Here is a 27,210-nt window from a genome sequence, read left to right as displayed (position 1 = left end):
CGAATACTACTAATTTGATTCACTGTAGTACGAATTTACGTGACTGCAAAGACGAAACGAAAGTGGGGTGGGAGGCGGGCATCTGCGCTGTACGTCTCTTCAGATTTTCAGCGCTTCTTTTTCGCAAGACACATTTGAAAGTTGGGTGAGCCAACACAGTCTGTCTCCAGAGACTAGGGAGAGAGAGGGGAAAGATTAGACTAGGGAGAGAGAGGGAGGATAGAGTGTGTGACTGTGAGGCACGGAGAACAGGGGACTGGAGGAACAGGAGAAAAATGGGAGAGAGGAAATCATCTCTGTCAGGTGTAAACCTCATAATGTCCGATAATAACTAATAACTGTTACTTTTCATGATTCAAATAAAAAAATAGCAAAAGCAGCAGATCTACAAGCTAAAAACATGTCGCTTCACGTCGCATTACGAGCGTCAATCTGTGTAATGCTGTATGTAAGATCAAGTAGCACGTTAATTTATGAAAAACTAAAAAGTTACGTTGAATTAAAATATGGCTAACGGTTTCTGTCCAACAATAACAAAATGAGACGAGGGAGGAGGAAAGGAACAGGAGAAGAGAGCAGAGGGGAGGAGAGGAGCGCTGAGCCATCGGATCACTTTCATCCGTTCAATTATTCATCTGAAGTGACTTACCTTCATCTGCCTCCCTAACGCTGACATTTGCCAACGTTTTCCTTTGCCCTGGTTCGTTCTGCTTCATGTCAGTTCGTTCGTGTACCAGATTGTTCGGGGAAAGAAGCTTTTTTTTGCACGTTTTCTAGTATAGGTTTGAGAACTTCTTGATCGGAGAACTTCTCCCACCACTTATTGGTCCCATCATGCTCGCAGGTCCCAAGAGAGGCTGCTGGTGTCCCCGGACCGGCTGGAGGAGCGGCTGATGGCCATGGGCCTCCTGGTGGGAGCAGGAGGGGACAGGAGAGTGAGCGGAGGAGGAGGAGGAGGAGGAGGAGGAGGAGGAGGAGGAGGAGGTGTTCCCACCATGGGCCGTCTGAGCCACAACCATAAGGTGTGTGTGTGTGTGTGTGTGTGTGTGTGTGTGTGTGTGTGTGTGTGTGTGTGTGTGTGTGTGTGTGTGTGTGTGTGTGTGTGTGTGTGTGTGTGTGTGTGTGTGTGTGTGTGTGTGTGTGTGTGTGTGTGTGTGTGTGTGTGTGTGTGTGTGTGTGTGTGTGTGTGTGGCTGTGTGTGGCTGTGTTGATGATGTTGACGATGTTGACGAAAGATGTTTGTCGACTACCTTTTTTTTCCACTGACGAAAACTAAGCTACGATGACTTACGTAAGTAAGTAAGTAGCCTTGCCGAGCCATGAGGCCCATATGTCGCAGGGACTTACCCCCAATCCAACCCTTGATGCTGAGTGCCAAGCAGGGAGGCACTGGGTCCCATTTTTAGAGTCTTTGGTATGACCCGGCCGGGGATCGAACCTCGACCTCCCAGTCTCAGGGCGGACACTCTAACCACAAGGCCACTGAGCTGGTTACGATGACTAAATCTAAGGCTAAATATATTGACATTTTCGTCAACAAATAAAAGCTAGACTAAAATGATAGAGAGGGACCAGTGTTGCGCTCTGAAAATAGCAGATCTACAAGCTCACAACGCGTCACACTGAGATGCGTTGTGAGCTTGTAGATGGGCTAGCCTTTACATCCCAGCATTAAGGCCCACCAAACTAAAACATTTCAGACGACTAAAATATGACTTTTAGTCAAAAGTCTAAAACTAAATCAGAATTTGCTGTCAAAACATTTGTTGTATGTGTTTACTTTACTTACTGTAAGTCACTCTGTCTGCCAGGCCCAGTCCCAGCAGAACATCTGTGCCACCACTCCCTCGCTGGACCGCCACCACATGATCAAGATGAACTCTCACCCCACATCGGGCCACGAGCATGAGCAGAGCACCCCGCCCGCCAGGGGCTGGGACCCCCACAGCGGCAGGGGGCACATGGGAGGAGGAGGTGGAGGTGGAGGAGGAGGTGGGGGGCATCCCAGCGGCGCCCGGCGGATGGCTTTCGCCACCAAGCGACAGAACACCATCGAACAGCTGCACTTCATACCCGGGGGAGGTGGAGGAGGAGGAGGAGGGCAGGGACTGCGGACTGGGAGCAAGAACGAGGTGACGGTGTGAGCGAGAGAGAGAGAGAGAGAGAGAGAAAGAAGGAAAGAAGAAGAAAAATAAGATGACAAAGCAGCGGCTTGCTTTTGAAAGTATGACTAAGTGGACACGCAAATAATGACAGAAGGAAGAGGGGGAGGAGATCCCGACCAATGTCGACCGACCCCGATTTTGGAATAGTCCTACACCAGCGATTGACCCATATTTTGTCCCCCCAAAAAAGTGCTAAATGAATTATAATCCATTTTGAAAGATTTTTCGAAAAATTCTAAATAAATAGCAGATCTACAAGATCTTGTGGACCGGCTATTGTTGAACATTTTCGCCTATAATGACAATGCCAAAACAGAGACGCCAAGGTTGACGGTGATTAAAAGAAATCGGGACACATTGCTTGCGTAATTGCCGATACTGACGTTGTCAAAACAAGTCAAATAAAGGCTGATCTAATTGGCCAGAGCGACATATCGGTCTGTCTCTAGTGAGAAGGTGACATTAAGTGAAAAGGAAATGAACAGAAGGAGTGGCTAGAAAGGGAGGGAGAGGAGGAGGAGGAAGAGATTTAACGCCGACTCACTCACCCTGAGGACTCTGTCAGACTGATGGTCTGAGGAACGCGAGATGCACGACAACCACCACCCCCACACATGTGCGCACACATGCGCACGCATGTACACACACACACACACACACACACACACACACACACACACACACGCACACGCACACAGTAAAGAGACCCAACAGAGGTTAGCTAATTGACCTTATCTCCTAATAAGCTTAGACAATTGAATTCATCCTTGTCACTTTGTGTATCAGAAAAGAGAATACTCAGCCATATTAGTATAAAGGGGGAGATTTAAGTACCCCAAAAAACGAGCAAAAAACCAACAACAATATGGAACATGGAAGATATAATCATTTGAAATGGAGGTTTAACAGGATTCTGGGCAGTATGTTGTACTTGATGATTTTTATTGACGAATCCTGATGGAATTTGTTGACTTATGTATAGTCTAGTCTCTATACGCAAGTTGATTTCCGCCATCTTGTGAGTACTCTGATGCTCTGACAGATGTAACGCTGTCTTTGAGTCCTGCGTGGTTTGTTTGGACATGGAGAACAGAGGCAACGAGATGGCTTGGCTTGTCTTTTTTATATATATCGAAATGAACCCTAAATGAATATCTACCACCAAACGTTGTTGAAAATGGCTTTTGTAGGAAGATTAACCTGTTATATTCTCATTGGTAATGTTATTAATGCCCTGTAAAGACTGTATACTCCTGAGAGAAATACTGTTGCTAAACAAACAAACAAACACCTAGCGCAGTGGTTCCCTACCTTTTCTGGATCGGGGGTGCCGAAAGCATTTGGCGGCCCACTCACATCGACCAGTTGACACGGCAACAATTCATGGTTTTATAGAAAATACCATGACGTCTTTTTATTATTATTACTGATATACGTTATCATTAAAAACATAGTGTTTTACCAATAATTTGGGGGCCCACTAGCAATATCCTCAGAGGACCCCAGGTTGGGGGCCGCTGACCTAGGGGATATTTGAGGTTGCCATGTCATCTGCTCCTCAAATGAACATTGGACTTAAAAACCCCATATGGTTGACCGGAGTCCCTCGGGGCTCTATACTAGGGTCTTTTCTAGTAAAATAGCAGATCGACAAGCGTTGCAATGCGTTGTGAGCTTGTCTGTCTGCTATTTTCTGCTAAAGCTTTCTCCGCAGTATGGATGCTGCAGGGGTTTAAGTGGTTAAGGAGCTCCAGTGTCGCCAGTATCTCACCTTACAGTCCCGATGGAGTCCGGAGAAGTTCACTTATGAATCAATCATTGACTTTCCTCCATTTGATTTTGCTTTTTATTTTTCCTTCTAATGGTCTGTGTGATGGGCCATTCATTGTTACACACACACACACACACACACACACACACACACACACACACACACACACACACACACACACACACACACACACACACACACACACACACACACACACACACACACACACACACAAGCACGTTTTATTCCACGGTGCAAAACGTTTGTCATCCCATAACTAGTAATATAAATGCAGAAGAGCCAGTCTATCACAGTGACTGAAAGGAATCAGCACCCTTCATTCGCTTTAATTTCATGCCATTTTTGTAGGTTTCAAATTTGTTAATTTTTATCCAATGTTTCGTCCGTTTTTTTTACTTAATTTTTCCCTGACCAATAATTGAAGCTTCCGGGTTGCTAGCCAGCGGTTTTAGCCGTATAATCTGAACAACAAAAGCTGCCATATAACTTGGCGTCTTCACCGATTGCCACATAAGTATTACCTGCAAGTCTGTCTGTCTCTTCACAGTTAAGGGGATGGGGTATTGTTGGGGCATGGGGGAGGGATACTTTATTATGTGACACTTCACAACAAGGGCTATAACAAAACAAATATTTGTGTGTGTGTGTATATGTCGCCTGTACAGTGTCTGCTTTTTAAAATGTCTTTTTCCCCCCTCCCTCTTCTCCTCGCACTTATGTGTTAATATGGAGAGACACGGGTGTGCATAAACTATGTTGCTAAATGCACCTGATTTTTTTAATATAAATATTTAAATATGAGAACAAGAACAAGAGAACAAACACATAAGAAGATTCTGCAAACTTTGTGCTCTTTGTGAGATCTGATGTAAAAGGTGACACCGCCATGAGCTCCGTTTTGTTTTGCCATCATCGGTGTCCGTTATAATACGGTATATACACTGATCATTGCTTTTTATGTTATCTTGTTTAATTGGTATGAGTGTATGGCTAAGAGGTAGACCGTCATCATTTAAATCCTCCTTTGTGGATGGAAAGTGACACTGTGTAAGACGTTTTTTGGGGGGTGGGGGTGGGGGGGCGGGGGGTGTTCCGGTTATTACCTAGTCCCCCGGGCGATATTTTGGCACATCAGAAATGGTATTTATTAACTGTAAAATACATAAATAAATGCACTTCCAGTGTCATCGTTTTGTCGGGGGGGGGGGGGGGGGGGGGGGGTCGACGCTAGTGAATAAAAACATTATTTATTCGTGTTTGGAGATATTGTCAAAGAATAAAAATAAAACATAAACCAAAATGAGGTTATTGTACAAAATATACCAGTGAAAGATTATATCACAAATGTATTTTGTTTAGTTGAAAACGTTACACAGTATGACTTTAATTGAGTGGTTTTCAACCCTTTTCACATCAAGGTCCATTATTTATTCGGCATTTGAGCCACGGCCCACGGCACGGACCACCATTTGATGAGATTTAGCCTCTCAGACCCAAGACTTACAATTCTCTGTTATTGCTGGATACGATTGTCCACAATTCCATGCTGTATTGATCATAGTCCATAGGAGAGATAACAAGCAAACATTGATCAAAATAACACTTCTTCTACATTCTCTAATTGTGTAGACTTCTTGTATTTAAGTAATGCAGACGTTTAACAATAATGTAACTCTTGATTTAACTCACAAGAGTTAAAGATCTATAAGAGTCAATTTAAATACCAACTCTCCCGTCTATATCATTTACTGTAGTTGGGGACCACCTGGAACCCCCTCAAGGACCACTGGTTGAGAACCACTGCTTTAAGAGAATTGGCCTTTGCTTTCCAGTAGGCTTCTATGAGGTCCTTTGAACTGTACAGTACATATGATGGGGGGGATTATATGATGGAAGTATGACATTTCTGGAGGGAATAATTCTGGTTTTACTCCATGTGTTCATGTGTTCACGTTTCACAACTATTAAATTGTGGCATCCTTTAATATTTTGTTATCGATATTATAATTATTTGTCATCTATTTTGTTTGGTGTTTTTTGTTTGTTTTTCTTACAATTGCAATGTGAATCTTAACATATACTACTCCTGGATTTTGATTATTTGACTTTCTAGCGAAATTCAAAAAAGAAAAGTGAAAAAAGTAATCCTTTGTATTCCTAAATGAGAAGGAAAAAAAGCTGATGCAATCAAAGAGAAAAGAAGAAAAACGCATGAAGATGTCAAAAAGCAAGTGTTGATGATGATGTCATAATGACATCACGCCATGTTAACTGTAACATGCGTCTGTTTTTTTATTTATTTGCGTGCTGGTTACGTGTACCTTTTTAATCAATGTCTTCATAAGGAATGCTGAAACCTCATTTGATTCAACTTGGGAATATAGGAGCCAGTAAGGGGACGTTTGATGTGTCCTCTAGGAGCCAGTAAGGGGACGTTTGATGACCCAAGTTGCGATCATTAAAATGTTCATCTCAAACTTTGAGCCTGTAGTATTATTATACACACAAATAAGAGACATCGCTCACATCTTTTCTTGTTGAGCGGCGTTCACCAAAGCAAGGACTTTTCACACTTTGTGTGTTTGTACATTTTAAAGGTTACGGTAATACTTTGTTCAGGGTTTTTGGTGTTTTAGGACGAAGTGTAAATTGGAAAGTGCAAAAAAGTAAACTTTTCACCTAAAATAAAAATACATGAATCTGCAAAAAGTAGTGTTTCCAAGAATGGAGAAATTGTTTTCTTATTGATGCTCATGTATTTTTTACATGATATAATTAGGTTTTTGTGTGTTTCATGGACGCCATAGGACATTACATCAGAGTTGGATTTGCTCGGGTGGGGGACTGCTTTTGATATCCCCGGGCCCTCACTGGTTATGAGTTTAGCGCTGGTGGAGCGTATGTTTTATTATTTTTGGAAATGTAGACTGTCTGATATGTTTGACATATGTTTGATATCACAATTTAACAATTTAATTGAACATGTATGTTAACCACATTAAAACCCTATAGGCCTTCCTATTTTGGGCAACATTTGTCAAAGTTCTTCATATATTTTTGAGTGGTGCTAGCCACTCCAGCAATGTGTGTCCCTGGCTGGTGGGGCTGTCCGTCTGTCCGAGCACGGAAATAGCAGCCTAACACACACACATGCACGCACGCAGGCACACACACACAAAAGTTGCAGATTGGCAAGCTCGAAATGCGTTGCTTCGTGTTTCGAGCTTGTAGATCTGTGACTTTTGATGTTTTTGTGATGCCGTAGTGTGATCAAGTAGAGCATTCATTTACGAAAAAACAATAAATAAATAAATATAGGGAAAATGAGGATGAATATATGAGAGGTTTCTGCCCGACAGCAACATTATAAGGTGGTTAAGAACCCCCACACACACACACACACTCTCTCTTGTACTCGAACCCTGCCTACATGACAGTAAATTCAACTTGAAACTGAAAGACACCAAAAATTGCAAATGTGTGTTCTTTGTTTGTTCCACAACAGTGGTTCTAGTGGTTCTGTTCTGTCGTTATTTGAAGGACTATGGTGGAGAATGTATTGTGACATGGCTCTGGCTGACAGATCAGGATAGGCCCGATGATTTTTGCAGCGGACACATTGGTGCAGTGGTTCCCAAACCTTTTCTGGATCAGGGGCATGCAGGGCCCAGCACTTCTCCAAAGCATTCACAGTTGGGTGGGCCACGTGCATTCTTTTCCATGACCAATCAATCTATTGCATTCCGGCTTGGAGGAATGGAACTAAGATAGTACTGTATACTTTTTAGGTTTCTATCACAATGAAAACTCTGTTTTCATAATTATTACCATTAAACTTTTGGTGTTTTACCAATTATCTGGGGGGCCCACTCATAGTATCCTCACGGCCCAGCAGTGGGTACCGGCCGACAGGTTGGGAATCGCTGCATTAGTGATCATCATGAACTGTAGCCTTAGCCTACAGAAGAGCAGAACATGCAAGAAAAAAGAAAAGAAAAAAAGGATGGGAGATAGTGGTGCCACAAGAAGATTCAGTTGTATAATTAATGTCTTCTGTTTTTATTTTTACTTGTATCTACTGTTGTACAGAGACCCCTGATAAACCTGTGTGCCTGTAATATACAGTGTGTGTGCGTGTGTACATTTATAAGGACCTTGAGTACAGGACGCATAAAATAGTTATAGGGGTGAGCTTACTGTGTACAAGTAGATGAAATGTAGCATTTGCATTGTTTCACAGTATGTATGTATGTATGTATGTATGTATGCCACACAGGCTTATCACAAGTTTGGGAGGGGAGGCATGGGCTTTTACTTGTATTCTCAAAGTTACTCTGCATACCTCAGAATAAAGTGTACGATACATTTATGTAATATCATTACCCCCCTTAATTATATGTCTGTTTCCTGCTAGTCTCGAGAAAGGGCACCGTTTCTCCTTTATTTGCCGATGGGTTCTCAGATTGGTTTCCTGCTGAATTCCCTGACAACAAAGGTCTCACAAAATGCGTGCAACCCTTTGATTATTGGTGATAAAAACTCGCATGTTTGATTGATAATAAATACAAAAACCTGTTTGTGCCTTGTGTAATTTCACAATGACAGAGCTATGACATTGACTGATGCATTTTAAATGGATCTTCACTAGTAAGAGCTACCTCACCTCTACTTAAGTTTAACAGTCTATTGAAACATAATGAGATGAATGTGGAACAGGGTGAGGAACCCAAGGTAGGGCGAGACTCAGGGTGGGGGCGTAGTCTGTGGAGCTGACAGCCATCGTTGCTCTGCTCGGGATAAGCGGTTGGTCGTCTCTGCTCCGTCACTGCCCCCCCTGGTTTCCTAGAGAATCGAGGTGGAAGGGGGAGGTTGGGGTGAAGGAGGATGGCAAATTTTAAGTAAAGAATAGCGAAAATAGACAATCTACAAGAGCAGTACTCACAACCCATGTTTGGTCTGTCGTGAAGCAGAGCAAACAAGTTGGTAGAGCGATTGCAGGTGTATTTATATTGTGGTGATTGCATCAGGGATTGGCTGTGGTGAGAGGAGGCAGGTGTAGTGGATACAGGTGATTGTGAATGGGGAGTGGCTGTTGAGTGAAGGCGGGAGGTGATTGAGAACAGGGAGTGGCAGTGATAAGCAGAGGGTGGTCTCTACTCCTGAAACTACGTTGAATACCCAAAGTGTAAAAGAATGTAAAAGAGTAAAAGAGCATTTAATACGCTATACTTTGTTGACCTGTGTCGCCCAGGGGTCCATCCTTTATTCCCTTGCCTATAGGCCTACACCAAAAGGGCCCTGTCTTGCACGCCGCCTTACCCCTTATACCTGAACATTTTTTTGAGTGGTGCAAACCACTCCAACAACTGGCTTTGTTTATGTTTACTTTGTTTTTATTCCTTTTTACAGGTTACTACAGACAAGCAGTTCAGTCCGTTTTTGCAAATAATGTTAATCAATAGTAGTAGTAGGCTAGTAGTAATGGTAGTAACCGCCACCAGCCATCATAATATTGGGAGGGAGGTGCATTCCGGCCCTGTCAACTCCAGTCCCCACTAGCCCCTTAAAGATGGAGTGCCATGATTTTTTTCCACCCTAAAACATGATCATCAGGTATTATTATAATATAAGGAGGAAGAACTTTTTCCAAAAAGTGTACAGTATTTGTTAAAATCATGCTTTTATGTGGACACTCCCACCAGTTCATTAAGCATGCCTGGTTTGCCTGGTGGGTGGTGAGGGTGGTGATTCACCTGAACTGAAGCCGCACCCACAGCTGTAGTTGTATGATAAAGGGGGAGGGGTTAGGGGAGGGGCTGATAGTGTGATGTCACTATATTACTGTTTATTTCATTGGCCCGTTTGACTGTAGAAGAAACCCTAAATATACAAAGTTAATACACCATTGCACATAAAAACGACTCCAGGGTATCTAATGAAGTAGCCTACTGTCACCTCATAGACACATGAAAAACTGGGGAAAAAAATTGTGGCACTCCATCTTTAAATGTACATAAATTGATAATGGTTTACATAATGTCAGGGACGGCTCCAGGGGGCTTTAGCCTTTAGCCCCCTCCAAACAAGCCCAATTGACTGACTTCTATGTAAACCAAGATTCATTAGCCCCCCCTCTAAATAGCCAGCCCCTCCATAGAACCCCCAGTCACAATTTTCTGGAGCCGTCGCTGCATAATGTTATGTACCTTCTGAAACGGCACAAAGAGCCAGTGCCAGCAGCCAGGCATGATACGAAGGCAGGCTACATCTGTATACCACTCCCACCTACATTCAACATTCTAAATCAACATTTTATTTCAGCACATCCTATTTTATACAGAAAGAAATAGCCTATACCACCCTATACAGTCTCACACAGCACATTGTTTGTGACTTGTGATGCGTTGTGAACTTGTAGATTTGCTATTTTAGCTATTTTTGAAAAAATTGGCTATAGGACTGCTAGGTTGAAAGTGGGGGAGTTGTAGATAGATTTTACTATGTAATGTTTGCAGTTGTGGCGCCAATTTCCTACTGGCGAGTGCTGTGCTCTTGCAAACAGAGAGGGCACATGCCTCTTCAGTTATTTGCAACCGGCACAGGAAATGGGTTGGCTGGTGAGTAGTGACACAAGGCCATGAACTACATCTGAACCTGCAAGTGTACTGAGGAGGCATATGCAACTCATATTTGTTATCTAACATCTCCCAGCTGATTTTGATTGATTGTGTGACGCTGTAGTATGACCTAGTAGGGCGTTCATTTACTAACAAACACAAAAAGTTAGAATAGTGCCTATGGAGATAAGAGGTTTCTGCCCGACAGCAACGATATGCATCTTTTATATTTTTGTCATGGTGTGGCTAATCATTTTTTGTGTTAAGTTGCACTTGCAGCCTACATGACATAAGTGCACACTTGCATGCACACATATGCATGCAAATTGAAAATACTTTATTTTTGTCTCTGTGCAAGCGTGCACACACACACACACACACACACACACACACAGAGACTGAGAGAGATTATTACATAGCAATATTGTGCTGTAATGACATCTATAATTGAATGCAAATTAACATTCTGCACACTGAGCAGGCAACACACTACACACGCACACACACACACTGTCACACACACACACACACACACACACACACACACACACACACACACACACACACACACACACTAATGTTATGCAGTATGCCCAGTAGTGATATCTTTAATTGACTAATTAACATTTCACACACTGAGTGTGAATACACACACGGAATACTCACTCCGTCTCTATTCTCTCTCTCTCTGTGTCTCAGTCTCTCTCACACGCGCGCACACACACACACACACACACACACACGCACGCACGCACGCACGCACACACACACACACACACACACACACACACACAGCGTAATGATATACAGTCAGAGACTGCAGTGTAATGATATCTTTCTTCATGGATTAAATAGAATGCTAACACACACGCGCGCGCGCGTTTGTATTTATTCATGGAATTATGGCATTAAGCAGGATACAATCCCACATTAAGACATCACCATAATAAAGAGATTAGATAAATATCCATTTAAGAGTGGACACTAGGTTTTGTGGCAAAATAAATCTTGCTGTGTGGGTCTAGGACGGTCTACTACCCGGAACCATTCAGCACATAGGAAAGGAAAACTACCATTTTAAAGCCTAGCCTAAAAAAAAGAAAAAAGGAAAAAATACGATTTATGCTTCGTCCGCCCGACGGTGTTTAAATAGCAGAGCCACAAGCCCATAGGACGTTGCGTGAGCGACGTCTTGTGGGCTTGTGGCTCTGCCATTTTCTGCTGCGCGACACCGCCGTGCGTACGAAGCATAATGGAGTCGACGGGGGCTAACACAGCTAGCTAAGAGCAGCCTAGGCTGTAGCTGGGCTGGCTGCACGGCTGGCAGGCGGAGGGACGGGCTGCTAGCTACTGGCGGACGAAGAGCGACGTGCGGGCAGTCGTGCAACAACACGCAGGCTCCTAAAAGAGACTGACACGGGGCGGAGGTAAAGAGCAACCGCCGGGGAACTCACACACAACATAAACGGACAAAAGAACCGGGGAGCTTTATTAGATTTTTCTCTCCCCCGAGCGACAACGTACAGGACTAAAAAAAGACGGGGAACCTTGCAACAACGTTAGCCCGTGGGGCCTCTTTTTTTAGGCTCCAAACAATGGACATAATATCAGGGCCGCGACGTCGGAACTAGTTTTTTTTTTCCCCTAATAGAGTGAGCGGGTTGGAAAAACGGCCTCCGTCCTCCTCCCCGTCTCCCCGGGCCCCGATATCATGGACGCCGCGGCGGAGCAGGCCTCCTCGTCCACCTCCTCCTTCAACACATTCATGAGGCTTTTTCCATATTGGACGGAGACTAGGGAAAGGGCCCCGCAGTGACTTGACTTGGCGTGGTGACTTCTATACGGCATGCATTCATATTAAGAACCGAACGAACGCACGGACCCCGTGTTCTGTTCTCCTTTCTCACCCCGCGCCTTGTTTTTTTATTTTTTTTTATTAACCTTCTTATTACCTCCGGCTCCAACCAACAACGACCTATTTTTTTTTTTTTTACAATAATAATAAATGTCCTCCACTTTCCGGGCCTTACACCGCCGCCGCCGTGTTGCACACAACGAGGTAAAAAGGAAAAATGTAAACAAACAGCCAAAGGGAAACCAAAACAAACAATTTTGTAGTAGATATGCTAGCTAGCCGCCCCCCACCTCCACCCCCCTCCGGGTTGCTAATTTGCTACGTAGCTAGCCCCGATGCTAATGGATGGTGTTTTAGTATCGGCTGTGCGAACGGAAAGCCTCCCTTTATGCCTGATATAAGTGTGTATTAGGTTGTTGTTAGCGACACACACGCAATTACATATCAATCAGGCACAACTTAATGCTTGGAAAATGTCTTACACTGGGGTAAATGTAGCTATTTGCTAGTTATCGCTTGCTAATGTGATTGATGACTGCTAGCTTACGTTGATGATGAGTAAAGAGAAGAAAAATAACCTAATTTCAGTCCTTTTGTAATAAATATGTGTTTTTAATATTGTCGTTATATTAGGCTTTTCAACTTCAAGATACGTGCTGTTGGCGGATGAAGAGACCCTATCGCCTCCCCGTTCCTTCTGCATCGGATTCGGATATCATCAGGACTTGATGCTACGAACCTGTAGCTGAGCTGGTAAGAAGATGCAAACAACACCATGCAACTTGTCAAAATAAGGCGCCATTCATTTGCCTTTTTAAAGTGCAGTTCGGCAGTTCAGTTCTGCTGTTTTAGTTATGGCCCAGACCATACACAGAATTAATGTTTTGAGCATACGTATGATGTAGGTACAGCATGTCCTTTGCAAAATAATATGAATTCAAGTCACCACATTGCTGGTGGATACAAATGTGTACTGCCAAAATGTGTTTTGGATGAGTTTTCTTCCAAAATGAGTAGGGGAGGACAAAAAGAACACCATTTAAACAAATTAGGGATATTTACAAAATGAGTGGTGGGTCCAGGTGGGAGGTGGGTTCAGTCCTTGGTTATAGCACGTTTGATGATGTGTTAATTCAGATCTAAACCAGAGTGTTTGTAGTAATGCATTTCCCTGAATTCACATGTGACATTTTGGAGCACCTCAGATGCTGTCGTAGATCAAAACATAGGTTATCGACCCCCATTTCCCTCGATACAGCAGGTACCAGCCAGTGGTGTGGTGGTGTTTACCTGCAGAAACACCTTGCCCTCTCATTATTTAGATTTGTTTTGGTATTGGTAGACCAAAAACGACCAAAACAAATGGTGAAAACGTCAAAACACAACAGGGCAGTACGTTGATGATAGTGGTTGATAAGTTATTATGGTATAGAGGGAAATTATTGGTTACATTTTTTTTTTATGTCAACACAGGGAAATGTTTAATACTATGCGTTTAATCATACATTTTAGATTTGGTGTTTTTATTGTATAGGAAATGGGCTGGATTAGCACCCTAGGTGCCCGGACCTTTGTGTGTGTTGAATCATCATGAGTTTTCTATATACTATTGTTGCCTATGAAATTGTTGCATTAGTATGTCACTCTTTTCTCTCCTGAATGCCTCCCTTAATATATATTTAGGATATTTAACTTTCAAACGTTGTTTGGGGTCATTGTGCTTCACTCCAGACAGTTCTTAAGTTGCTTGATTCAGTATTTGGTTATTTCTATTTTTATCAGACACCTATACAAACAACAATACATTACAATACATTCTTACTTCTCACTCTATTTTAACCATATTGGATTCAATGAAAACACTAATTCTTGGTTTTGGTGACTGATATTGTCTTAATTTGCAAGGGGCCGTGTTTGTGTGTTGTATTTTGTTCTATTTTTCATTTTCCAAAACAGTTGTAAAACATGAGGTTATATAAGGAGGCGTGTGATTAAATTAATATGAAATATCTAAATACTGAATCAAGCATCTTAACTGGGGTGCTCACCGCTCACAAAAGTCAAGCCTGAGTAGACATTGAAATTACCCCAAACATGTTTCAAAATGAAATGTCCCTTAACTTCTCAGACACATGCAAATGAATACCCCTTACCGCTTCTCCATTAACTGTAGGGCTGCCTTTAGTTCTTTTAATACACACACATCTAAATTCATTGCCGATTAACTTATGGGGTATTTTATACTATTCATCTTTTTTTCTTTTTTTTCTTACTTTTCACTTAGGTATGACATGCCCAAAATAGAACTTGATTAATTATAAAGGCAGCATTTTATTATATTATCGATTGATTCCCCCCAATTTCCCCCACCAACATTATTAGGGCGAAAACTGCTCTATTAATAGCAATTCCTTGTTGGACCAAGGAACACACACTGACTTTATTAGAAACGCATGTAGCCGGAGCCATGGGTTTGTATGCCTCTCGTCTATAATATATCAGTGGTTAAAAAAAGGCCTGGGGTCCTTGAGGTGGTTCCCCAGAAAATGGCCTATCTACAAGCTCACAACACAGTGCTGTGTCGGGAGCTTGTAGATCTGCTATAAAAAAGAAAAGTGGAATATTGTTAACATTTTAACCATACAAATCTTTTGTGGGGGTCCCTGGCATAACATATTTTTGAATGGGTTTCCACTGCCAAATATTAATTTGGGGGTCCTTGACATGAAGAAAACGCATACGTTACCAACATGACCGAAGCAGCAGACTTCATCAGTCTAGCTGTGAATTCAATTAAAAAACAGATTAAAATGCATGAGTGATTTGGACAGGTGGACAACTATAAACTTTTACAAAGTTTAACTGACTTTTGACAGATGGAGAACGATGAACTATGTCAGTTTTTAGTGACATTGCTGGGTGGACAATAGAGTGAGTCAGACCTGGTGAACACCTGCTGGGGTCCTATAACTATTATACAGTGTGCTTCCACTTCTGTTCGTATTTTAGTTCAGCACCTGTGAACTTTTGTTGGGATGCACATGCTTCCCTCTGGACTCTGTGGACAATAGAGTATTTTACCTGCCTTAAGGGCGTCACTTTCTAACAAAAGCAACGTTAATATAAGGGATTATATTATTAATATATGAGGGACTCTAGGGACACACGAAGCCATGACGGCAATGGTACACAAAATTATAAAGTATAAAAACTTATTGTGTGGTGGATTTTTATTCTGGGGTGGCTCATACAGTGTTGGTTAACTTAACATCTGGATGATGTGACAGACCTTTTTTTTTAATAATGCTGTTGTCTCACTCCCACATGAAATGTGAGCTGACAGCCCAGTAGTCTTATCTAGGATGTTACAGTATGCTCTCAGCTGCTCTTCCATTCTTTCCAGTTGTGGATCTTTCTTAACATTTACGTGACTTCACCGTTGAGTTTGTGAGAAGAATAACCTTTTGGAAAAGGTCATGTTCTCACTTGGGCTGATCAAAGTCATTTTTTTATTGTTCCATATGCCTCAAATTGAGAAGATGACAGACATTTTGGCTATCCAGCCTAGGCCTGTCGCAAGTGCTACATAATCGCAATTATTTTAGGTAATCGCAACAATTTTGCATAATTGTCATAATCGTTTCCATGTTGAGAGGTTTTAGTCATACATTTTTAAAAATAGTGAAAATAGCTGATCTAGAAGCTCACAACGTGTCGCAAATCTCGCAATATCATTTTGTAACATTTTGAGTATAAAATATTAACACTATTTAGTTTTATTATTGGTGCTTCTGAGGGTGTCCCTGGAACAACATATTTTCAGATGGGGGTCGACGGCCAATTACATATAATTGTTGGGGTCCTTGACATTGAGTTTGAGAACCACTGATATAGAAACCGGTTGTTTCAGAAAACTGTCATGATTTAGAAGACATTTGTAGAATCTGGTCTAATTCCGAAATGGGTTAATCATCAAGCAAAATGTCATAACCGTGCCAGCCCTAATCCAGCCTTCATCAGTGTTCGACAGTCTGATGAAACGTCTGTCATCTTGTCAGTATGAGGCATATGAACAATTAAAGAAAACACATGGGTTCGATTACAGTGCCCGTTAGCCTTCGCTGCGCGTCACTCCCCATCTCCTGTTTCCTGTCAATCTACACACTGTACTATCCAAATATATGCAGAAAAGACCCAAAAATATATTTAAAAAAGGAAAAAATATATACTTGGTTGTACAATGTTGACAAACAAATAGCCAATCTACAAGCTCGGAATGTGTCACATCATGACACGTTGTGAGCTTGTAGATCTATTTTCTTTTTCTTTTTTAATCGTTCATTAATCATAATCAATTTGACATGATGGTGAATAGATTTGAAGACAGGCCTAATTCTCTGGCATGTCTGTAAGAATTGGCATCAAGGTATATACTAATTTGTCAAAATTCATCAAACCTGTTCAGAAATAGCAGATCTATATAAGCTCACGTGAATGCGGCTTGTGGATAATGCCATTTTTTAACAGACAGGGGCATAATTGGATAACCATGTATGTCTTTTATTAATAATCTAAAAATACAAATTAATTTGTAGCTAAAGATGTCAAATAATTGTTAAAGTACTATATTTGTGTCTGCGAGGTAGTAGAAGTATAAAGTCCAGAGTGTGACCTATTGGGTCGCATATGCTACTTAATTTCTTAAGGTGTTTGAAGTATTTACATTTTGACTGAGTTAAACCAGGTAGGTTGCTGTTTTTTACACAGTGACCTTTGTAGGGGTTTTTATGATTCAAACCTTTAATGGTGGAAACCTCTACATAAATAAATGGTGCCCGATGTGGGGGCTTGATAAGGTCATGTATTAATACCACGCTATACAAAGAAAAAGATAGTGCTTGTGCTACCTAATTTGTGGTGGTGCTACAAACTTAAAAGTGCGCTACCTGTGGAAAAAGTCAGTCTGGAGCCCTGCATGCTCAAGTATAAGTTCTTTAATAACTGTATTTGAGTAAACCTGCTTAGTTAGTTACTTTCCACCACTTAACTGGCTTTATGTAACCCCTCCATGCACCTTCAATGTGCACTGTTAAGACAATTGTCTGAAGGCCTGAAATGTAAAACCTAAGCATTAACCAAATTAAGACCGGAAATGCCTATACGTTATTACACCTTATTACATGGCTTGGTTGAATGCTTGATTCTGATTGGTCAATCGCTTAATTCAGCGGTGAGTTATCTCATGATAATGACCGCTCCGCTGTATAATGACCGCTGCCTAATCAAACCCTCTGAGCACCACCAGCTGCGCGGCTGCGCCCGCTTGATTTACTGCCGTTTCCAACATAACAGCCATGTAAACACACACACTACTGACACACAATGTAATTTACAGCTAAACATTGCTCTTAAAAATGTTTTTGAAAACATTTGAGCGAGAAATAGACGAAGCAGCTGGACCCGAAAATGGATTCTATTTGATCAACTCACTTCCTTGTTTTCCGACAGTGCTTCAGCCCTGCAGCTGGGCAGACGCAGCCAGCGCGAAGTTATGGAATACTTTTTTTGTTGTGTTTTGGATCAATGGATTAATTTATGTTAGTTAGCCATGTAATAAGCGGGATAATATCTGGCTAGGTGGTCATTGTCGGGATATAATTCACCTTCAGGGAGTGTAACCACCTCGGCTTCGCCTCGGTGGTTAAACTCCCTGTCGGTGAATTATCTCCCGACAATGACCACCTAGCCAGATATTATCCCTTACTTAACAACCGGGAAAGCATCTGTGTCATTTTAGATGTTATGTAATATGTACGTATATAGCAACAATTAAACAAACAATTAAAATGTAGGATTTTCTGAAAACTTTGTTTAAGATTTAGAAAGCATTTTTAAATGGGTTAATAAGTAATACAAATGAGCTGGAAAAGCAATACAAATAAGTAGGAAAGGTTAATGCCCCCCGAATAGATGGGAGCGAGAAGAAATTAGGTACCTGTCTACTGCTTAAGACGCTTACCTCCGAAGCTGCATGTATCCGTGCTGACCTTGGATCAAATCCTGCCAAAACCTTCTTTTTGTTTCTTTGGTGCACTTTGGTCTCCCTCTCTCAAGCTGTCCTACACTTACTTCAGTAAAGAATAAACACAAAGAGGAGTGAACTATCCCACGCTCCTTTAAGAACAAAATGTTTTTTTGTATGAAACATTGACAGTGAGCCATTGCTGATAGAGTCCCTGCTTGTATGTAGTTGCTGTATGAATGTATAACATTACATGCAAAGATTTTATGTTGTGGCACTTACTATGGATGTAATGAAACGGCACGGAAAAGCCAGTGCTGAGAGGAGGCTATGACCGACGACACAGGTTTTCGCTGTTTTGTTGTACTGAGAGAAGGCAATGCAAAGCAGAATCATGCCTGCAACACTCTGGATTGAACAAAAGTGCAAGGTGCATGGCTCAACAATATCATGAAACTTGAGAAAACAGCCAGCACACATGGCACTCTGACTCATGTTCAATCGGCGTAGATCCGGCCCCATCTCTCAGATTGTACTTACAGTATAGGACCACTTCACCTTTTTTCAACCTATCTTCATATATAATCGCTAATCGATTCTTACTAATGCTCATTATACGATGCTACCATTTGTCTAATTGCTCTGTGTGTCAGTCAGACAGCTGTGGGCAGTTCAGAAACCTGCCTCCCAGTGACATCTTCGGTAGGCAGCTGCAGCTTTGGTCATTTCAAACAAGATTTAAACCTTTTTTTTGGTGTTTGCAAGAACAATGGTTCTATTTGAGTAGATGGAAATGTAATTGTACCACCTTATAATGATGGACCATTTACATCAGGGGTATTCAACTAGATTAGGTCGGGGGCCACAACTGTAGAATGATTGTGTGTGGAGCGCATTTTTGTTTTTGGATTATTTTGTGTTCAAACACAAAGATTTATGTAGGCTAATACATTTGTGCACAGTATGAGCACAGGGCGATATGTCTATACAAGAATATGCTATACCTTAGAATAGACCTATTTGACAGAACGAGTGTCAACGAGCACTAGCTGAAAACACACACACACAGACTACAGGAGTCTGTCTAATTTCTCTCCAAAAGCCCTTGAATATGATAGAATATAATTTAGGATTACTGTCATTATGATAATCTAGCACTTTATATATCGCACACATCATACCTGTAACTTTCTCTATTAAAAAAAAGTTGAATAGCCCTGATTTACATGAAGATATGGTTGAAACTGGTTGAAGTGCTCCTTTAATGTACACTCCATTGTACCACGGTATTGCATATGGAAAGAAAATGGTAGAGGCTCCCAGGCTTTACAAATTAACACTGCTCTGCTATCAGGCTTTGAGTTGCTGTTTAGGTCACAAGGTTATGGTGGCAGAGCATTTCACTGGATTTCGATTAGCAATCCCTTGGTGAGGACGCATCGTGGTGATGTATTTAGAAGGGAACGGTTGTCATATTCTGTGCTAGGTGTGTGTGAAACACAATAAACAGACGTTCTGGTGCTCTAAAGAGTATTATTGATTTGAGTCATTGAGTTTTACAGTGCAGAATTCATTCCATATGTTTATCTGACACCCCATGCAAAAGCGCCAGTGCTCTCCCAGCAGTGTGCTGTCACCCAGGCGGATATGTTGATCTGACCCCCCATTCCAAAGTGCCAGTGCTCGCCCATAGTCTGCTATCACCCAGGTGGATGCGTGCACGCGACCTCGCCCTTTTAGTGCGAGGTTGCTTCTTGCCCTCAGGCGTTTTACTGGTATATATTCTATAAAGTGGATAATCTGGATATTTAAAGTCCATACGGTATACTTTAGTTTTGGTTAATTTTGCATAATAGTCTTTTTCATACCCATGTTGAAAAAATCTTTATACATTTTCAAAAAGGCAATTTCTACTATTTATTTATTTTTTACATAATGCGAACAAATGAATAGTGGAAATGCCAGATCTACAAGCTTGAGTGTGAGTCATATTTAATGTTGGGTGTTAAGTTATAAATGTGAGTTATTTGTCATATCTGCCCTGTGCAACTTTACTTTACGAAGCCTAAAAGCCAAACGAAATATAATTTCTATTCATACTAGTGTTCCAATGTTCAACAACAAACGCAGTTAAATCATTAATCACAATTATTTGAGCGTTATTTTTCATAATCGTGTCAGGCCTAGCTCTGATGGTCCATTAGTGTTTCATCAGATCTGTCATTGATGCAGTGGCGAAAATCGTACAACTCGATCAATTAATAACCTGAAAATGCACTGTTGGCGAGTGGGCACGTTGATGTTTTATGGCACTGGTGCAAAACTGGAAGAAAACAAACTTACTGATAAGAGCGGAACAAGGAAACCCTAGTAGATCCTTTCTGGGAGACGTTTTGTGGGAATTGAGTTGTGTATGAATTTAAATCTGTTTATTGGCTACTGCAGCCAACCATCTCCTTGACTATGGGCTCTAAATTCTACCCCCTCTGGACGACAGGATCCAAAAGTGAGAGCTCTCACTTGAGGGCTGAAAAAGGATTTAAAGAGAACATGTTTCACAGCCTACAGAAGATTACAGGGTTGCTGTTATGGTTGTTATGATCATGAAATGAATTCATTAAAAATTACAAATTTATATTTGGCTTTTCTGCTTTTAAACCAAACATTGCACAGTACAGGGCAGACATAAACATATCAATTATATATACAAAGAAATTACTGGCCAAAGATGTCATAATTGTATACTTGTAGATCTGTTATTTCCACTACTTCTGAAAATGTATGAAATGTGAACATGTTTCAACATGGAAATAATTCAGACTATTTAAAAAATAATTGCGCTTATCTCAAATACTTTCCAGGTGATTTAGTAATGTGACAGGCTTGGCTGCTGTATTTCAACACTGTTCGTGTATGTATTTTTATGAATTCTGTATATATGTGGTTGCCTCGATCGCACAGACACCTTACGGTCTCCAAGAAAAAAAACAACAACTTCAATTGGTGTCTTCGATCTTCCCATTCTAAGTCAATCGGAAAATTAATTATCTAATACATTAATATCAATTAAACTATACAAACTATCTCTTAGCAAAAAAGCACACGATTCCCAGTGAAGCCGGTCGAACTGTGGGACAAGTAGCATGTCAAACTTTCGGGTTACTCTAGAACAAAAAAGAGTGGGACAATTACTATAGTCTGGTTGCCAGGGCAACCACACTAATAATGGTTTGGATCTGTATTTACATACAGATATAGCAGTTTTTTTTACTTCATATTCTGCTGAGGGCTACATTCTACCTACCATTTCTTTTTTCCCCTCTTACACCAAATCTCTTTCCCTAAACATTGCAAAGCGGCACCTTGTGAGCTTGTAGATCAGAAAACTCCAAGTTGATCTCCTAGTCCTATTTATACAGAATGCTTGCCCCAGAAGAATAGGGTCTCTAGGGTTAATGTGGTTTACACCAAGTGGCTTTTCACTCATCCTGTGTATTCGTTGTTGTTTTTCCACAGACACTCATCGAGGGACAGCAGAGGAAGTGAAAACGCTTCGTTTGAAGCAGTCGACACGCCTCAGCCTAGGACTCATGCAGTCGGGCAGATAAAGAAACAAAGCATACTGTTGACTGACAAGGACCCTCAAGAACACTACACATTGTATCTCTTTTTCCATATAAATGTTTAGTATGTATTTATAACAGATTTATCCTACGGAAGCACTTGAAGGCTTGAAATGAGTAGGACCTCACTGTGATTTTAGAAAATAGGAATAAGGGTGTATTGTAGGGTTGGTGAAATATCACAGTGAAAAAAGTTACAGAATCGCCATTTATATTTGTCTACATTTATTTCAAAAGTTTGTTGCAGTTGTGGTGTTTCCACAGCAACAAATTGGGCGAGTTGAAGCAGTGAGGAGCGTCTAGCTCGGGACAACCTCCCTTCTCTTAGTTGGGAGATGTTCCAGTTTAGCAAATACCCTATGGACATTTTAGAAATGCTTAGTGGACACCAAGCCCATCAGTTCAAAGGCCTTGGATTAGAGCGACAACTGAGCCACCAGCAGCAGGTGCAGCTCCAGCATCAACAGCAGTTGCAGCAACCACACCAGCCCAGTTCCGACGCGTCGGGCAGCCTCCTCTCTGGGCTGGGCCTGGGCTCCTTGCAGAGCTCACGGAGCAACGCGTTCGCCGACTCCTCGTCCATCTTTGCCAAGATGAGTGCCCCACCCCCTCCCACCATCTCCCACCAGAGCCAGTCCTCGTCTTCTCACAGCTCGCGCAAGTCCAGCAAGATGAGCAGCAGCGGCAGTGGGAGTTCCTCGTCAGGGTACCCCCAGTTCTTGCGTCCGTTCCATCCGGCAGAGGCTGCTCTTGCCCAGGAGCAGCTCCACTCGGGCATGGGGAGGTTTGACTTTGGTGGGGGTAGTGGGGGAGGGAGTGCGGGCGTCATAGGGAGTGTGGTTACCTCTGCTCCGCCGCCCCCTCCCCTCCATCCCGGCCTCTCTGTCCCACAGCCCTCCTCAGGTCCCTCCTCTTCCACCCCGTCTCCCTCCACCTCGGCCTCCAACAACCCCTCAGGCAGCACTGCCGTTCCCCTGGTCGGGCAGTCTGACCCCCGCAGCCTGCACCAGCAGTTCAGCTGCATGTTGGCTGCCAACCAGTACTTCTTGTCAGGTGTTCCCACCAACAGCAGCCTGGAGCAGTTCCTCGTTCAGCAGGGAACACACAACCACTTGGGCCTGGGACTGGGCCAAGGGGATTCCAACTCTGCCCTCGCCCCTCCACCGGCCCTTCACTCTTCTCACAGCCACAGCCATTCAACCCCTCAACAACAGCAGCAGCAACAGCAGTTGGCTCCTCATGCCTTATCTCACTCGCATAGCCATACTCACCACCCCCATCCGCTCCACCCATCTCCACAGCCAGCCCCACTGGGTGGCTTTGACTTTCAAGGCATTCCCGTTCTCTCCTCCAACCAGATAGCCTCGTTGATGCAGCAGGAGGCCGGACTGCCCCTCCCCCTGCCTCTCCATCTCTCCCTCTCAAAAGACGATGCGGGGAAGGGTTCTGGCGACTCTCACGAAAGGACAAGTGGAGGCAGCAGGCGGAAGAAGGCGATGGCTGGCTACCTGCCCCAGAGAAAGTCTGAGAGTCACAGCAGCACCCCCCACAGTAGCAGCCATGGTAGTCATAGTCACAGCAGCAACAACAACTGCCACAACAGTAGCTCCAGCGGGCACAGCCAGAGCTCATCGTCGGGGCTTGTGGGAGGCGGATCCGGGGGTGTAGGAATAGAGCAGCACTCCGCTATGCTCTCCCCTTCCTCACAGCAACAACAGTCTTCCTCAGCCGTCTCTTCGTCCTCTTCCTCTGCCCAACCTTCCTCTAACTCCACTTCCGTGCTTGTTGCCAATGGTAACCAACAGCTGCCCAAACCCCAAGAAAGCCACAATTCAATGGGTTCGTCTGGGTCATCGGGGCAAGAACCGGAACCCCTTTATCACTGCGGTGAATGTGGCAAGACATTTACGCATCTCTCCAGCCTACGTCGACACCTCCGCAGTCATGGTCTGACGCCCGAAAGCAATGGCAGGAAACGCCGTGACTCCCCAAGCCCGGAGAGGGTCTTCTGCTGTGGGGAGTGTGGGAAGGGCTTTAAGAAAAGGGGCCACCTACTCCAACACAACGTCACCCACTCCCAGAACCGCCCTTTTGCTTGCAGCATCTGCCAAAAGTCCTTCAACCGCCGCGAATCCCTCACACGGCATGAGAAAATTCACGATGAGAAGCCTTTCCGCTGTCCAGCCTGTGGCCGTTGCTTCCGGGAGAGTACCTCCTTGCTCAACCACGCTGCATCTGGTTCTTGTGGCAAACCCCCACGAAGCTCCAAGAACCGGGGGGGAAGAGAACCCGGAAGTTCGTCTAGTCACAGCAGCAGCAGCAGCAGCAAAATGTCAGGCAGCGGAGATGGGGCTGGGATGTCCAATGACAAGTATGCCACAGATTATTCCAGAAACCGTTACCAGTCATCCTATGGCGGTGGGGTGGATGACTACCGTAGGTCACAGTCCTCATCTTTGTACTCCTCAGACGGATCACTGGGTAATGGCATGGGAAGCCAGACCCTCAGGAAGGCTCCCTTAGCGCCAACTCTCCACCCCCACCCCCAAAGCCAACAGCAGCACCATCACCACCAACAGCAGCAGCCCCACCTGCCCCTCTCCTCCCTGCTGGATGACTCTGAGGATGAGGTTACCAGCAGCGCCATGTCGGCCATCGCTGCAGCAGCTGCCGCTTCCTGCGACATTAACTCGGAGGGCCGAGAAGGAGAGAGGAGGGACATCATTGGAGGCCTGCTTGGAGGTCTAGGCTTTGGCAACATGGGTGGCCCGTCATCAACTTCAGGTGGCCTCAGTGGCTCCACAATGCCCTTGACGCACCCCAGCCAGCCCCACACCAAGCCCAAGAGGCTAAGGAAGCCCAGGGATTCGAGAGACTCAAGTTTAATTATGAGGAGGAGAAGGAGCCCAGGACCCCCAGGTGATGGATCAGAGAGGCCGTATGGGTGCCAAATGTGTTCCAAGCGTTTCAGGAGGGCTGAGACACTGCGTCGCCACACCCGTGTCCACACGGGTGAGAAGGCGCATGCTTGTGATGTCTGTGGCAAGACGTTCCGTGAGCCTTTCCACCTCACGAAGCACCTGACGGTGCACTCGGGCCAGAAGAACTACAAGTGCCACTTGTGTGGGAAGGTGTTTGCTTATGCCCAGAGCCTGGTGAGGCACGGGAAGCTGCACAGGAAAGGGGAAATCGACAATGAGGGCAGGAGGGTTAAAGGTGGTATCGGGCCCATCAGTCAAGTTGGAAACACGGCAAACTCTGATTATTACACCTACTCCCAGGGGGATAAATCGCCAACCTCTGGAACGCCCTCTCAGAGGCTGTACACCTGCACTGTGTGCTGGAAGTCATTCCGTCACCACTTCCATCTGGCGGCTCACCAGCAAACTGTTCATGGAGGAGGGGTGGGCTTGGATAAGTCCTTCCGCTGTGACGTCTGTGGAAAGTCCTTTGCCTACTCCAACAGTCTAGTGCGCCACAAGCTGTCCCAGCATAGCATTGACCGCAATGGCCAACGTGTCAGTCAGTCCCAGGCCTCTGGATACTCTCCGATCTACTATGACTCGGGGTCAGGGACACCGTCTAGCTATGACGGCATGGCCCAAAGCGGCAGCGGACAGCAGCCCCCTTTTCACTACCGCTCAAAGTCGTACCAAAGGCGGCACGGTCAGACAAAAAGGCACCGCAAGAAAAAACGAGTGGTGATCCACAGCATCATGAGGGATGGCAAACTGGTGGGCGTCCCTCTGAGTAAGGCCACACGCAGGAAACTGATAATCCTGAAGAAAAGGAGGGGCAAATTCATGGCACAGCTAAATAGGAAAAAGGCGCTGGCCCAGCTTAGGGTCAAGGGTGGCACCATGAAGATCAAGTCGTGGTCTGGGGGAGTTGTGAAAGTCACTAACCTCACTTCCATGGAGCTGCAGGTCAAGCGCTTCCCGTGCCCCATCTGCCCCAGTGCCACCTACGCCAGCAAGGCTTTCTTGCTGGTCCACCACGCTATAAAACACCCGCCCAGAACCTCTGGACGCCAGGCCCGTCGGAAGTGCCAGGCGTGTGGCAAGCGCACTAATTCGTTACGGAAAGCTCTGCAACACCGGGGGCGCCACCTAAAGGATAATGCCTTCCGCTGTCAGAAATGCCGCCACCGCTTTTGGAATGCCAAGCTTCTGGCCCGCCACAAGTTCTCATGCCGGGGGTTGTCGGGGGGAGGCAGTGCAAACTGGGGGATGAGGAAAGCAAAGTCCCCTTCTCCGGAGCCTGAGCCTGTGCAACCCACAGATGTAGAGGCACAACCTAATGTAGAGGTCCAGTCACCACCAATCGATTTGTCTGAAGTTGAACCGGTATTGGTCCAGCCCGAGAGAACAACGGTTCTGACAGAGTACATCCAGTAAAAAAGGAAGAAAAAAGGTTTTGTAGACTAGATTTGTTTTTTGTTTTGTTTTTCAAGTAATCCAAGAAAGCGAGCAAAAGCACGCAAGTTTTTAATAACACAAAAACAACAAAAAAGGGAGAGAATGGGGAGGCTTCAGTGTAACTACCATAATATCCCTACACAGCCCCCCCTCCCTCCCACGACTGTATACAATCCTAACTCAACTACATCAGAGGTGGCTGAGAAACGAGCTTGGACTTTAAAAGGCCTGCAATCAGAAGCACCCATCCATCTGTCTCCATTTCCCCAAAGGGGAAAGTGGTGTTTTTAGACCATGTGACTATTTTTGAGTAGCACCTATCTAAAAAAAAAAAAGAAAATAAGCGGCATTCATCCAACAATATTGTTTGTTTGTTAGCTGTGTTGGCGCGGAAACTATGGACGCATATTTTGTAGGAGTGGGGTACCATTAGTACCTTTTCAGTTATGTTTTTGCATTATTCACAGTTATAAAAAAAGGAAAAAAGTATAGTCTTTGTCTGTTGGTCTGTATGACGTGTTGCTTTGTTACCCCCCGTGGAGAAGCTATCTTTTTATATTCAAATGTTTCACCCGAAGGTCTAAATTTGTCAAGTGAAAAGAATCCAGATCCCCAAACATACTGACTACGAGTCTCACACTCAATCAAAAAATAACTGATGTTTTAGTTGCCTAAACATGAAAAACATTGACCTTTCCTTGTGAATCCGTTAATCGCA

General features: G+C 43.8%; 2 protein-coding genes across 3 annotated transcripts in view; both read left to right on the top strand.

Moving 5' to 3' along the window:
* LOC306937988 (protein shisa-7-like) overlaps positions 1-4,070 on the top strand; it is a gene marked incomplete at its 5' end in the record, with an annotated part of 22,754 nt that extends 18,684 nt beyond the window's left edge. Inside the window, 2 exons of the mRNA XM_079522010.1 lie at positions 845-1,022; positions 1,812-4,070. Coding sequence (XP_079378136.1) covers positions 845-1,022; positions 1,812-2,144 — 511 coding nt within the window. The 3' untranslated portion in view covers positions 2,145-4,070. The remainder of the gene's footprint in view (positions 1-844; positions 1,023-1,811) is intronic.
* A 7,698-nt stretch (positions 4,071-11,768) lies between these two features.
* On the top strand, positions 11,769-26,890 carry znf865 (zinc finger protein 865). Of its 2 annotated transcripts, none has more exons than XM_079523209.1 (3): positions 11,769-12,001; positions 13,063-13,182; positions 21,968-26,890. In XM_079523209.1, exon 3 carries the CDS (start codon positions 22,410-22,412, stop codon positions 26,469-26,471), a length of 4,062 nt encoding a protein of 1,353 aa, XP_079379335.1. In that variant the 5' UTR covers positions 11,769-12,001; positions 13,063-13,182; positions 21,968-22,409; the 3' UTR covers positions 26,472-26,890. The 2 variants fall into 2 exon arrangements, with proteins under 2 accessions (XP_079379335.1, XP_079379336.1); XM_079523210.1 differs by lacking the exon at positions 11,769-12,001 and adding an exon at positions 12,015-12,633.
* The last annotated feature ends 320 nt before the right edge of the window (positions 26,891-27,210 follow it).

Source organism: Electrona antarctica (genome assembly GCF_951216825.1).
Source record: "Electrona antarctica genome assembly, chromosome: 15".
Classification (NCBI taxonomy): domain Eukaryota; kingdom Metazoa; phylum Chordata; class Actinopteri; order Myctophiformes; family Myctophidae; genus Electrona; species Electrona antarctica.
The sequence above is the reverse complement of the archived record's forward strand: the minus strand, read 5'-3'. Positions and strand labels throughout refer to the sequence as shown.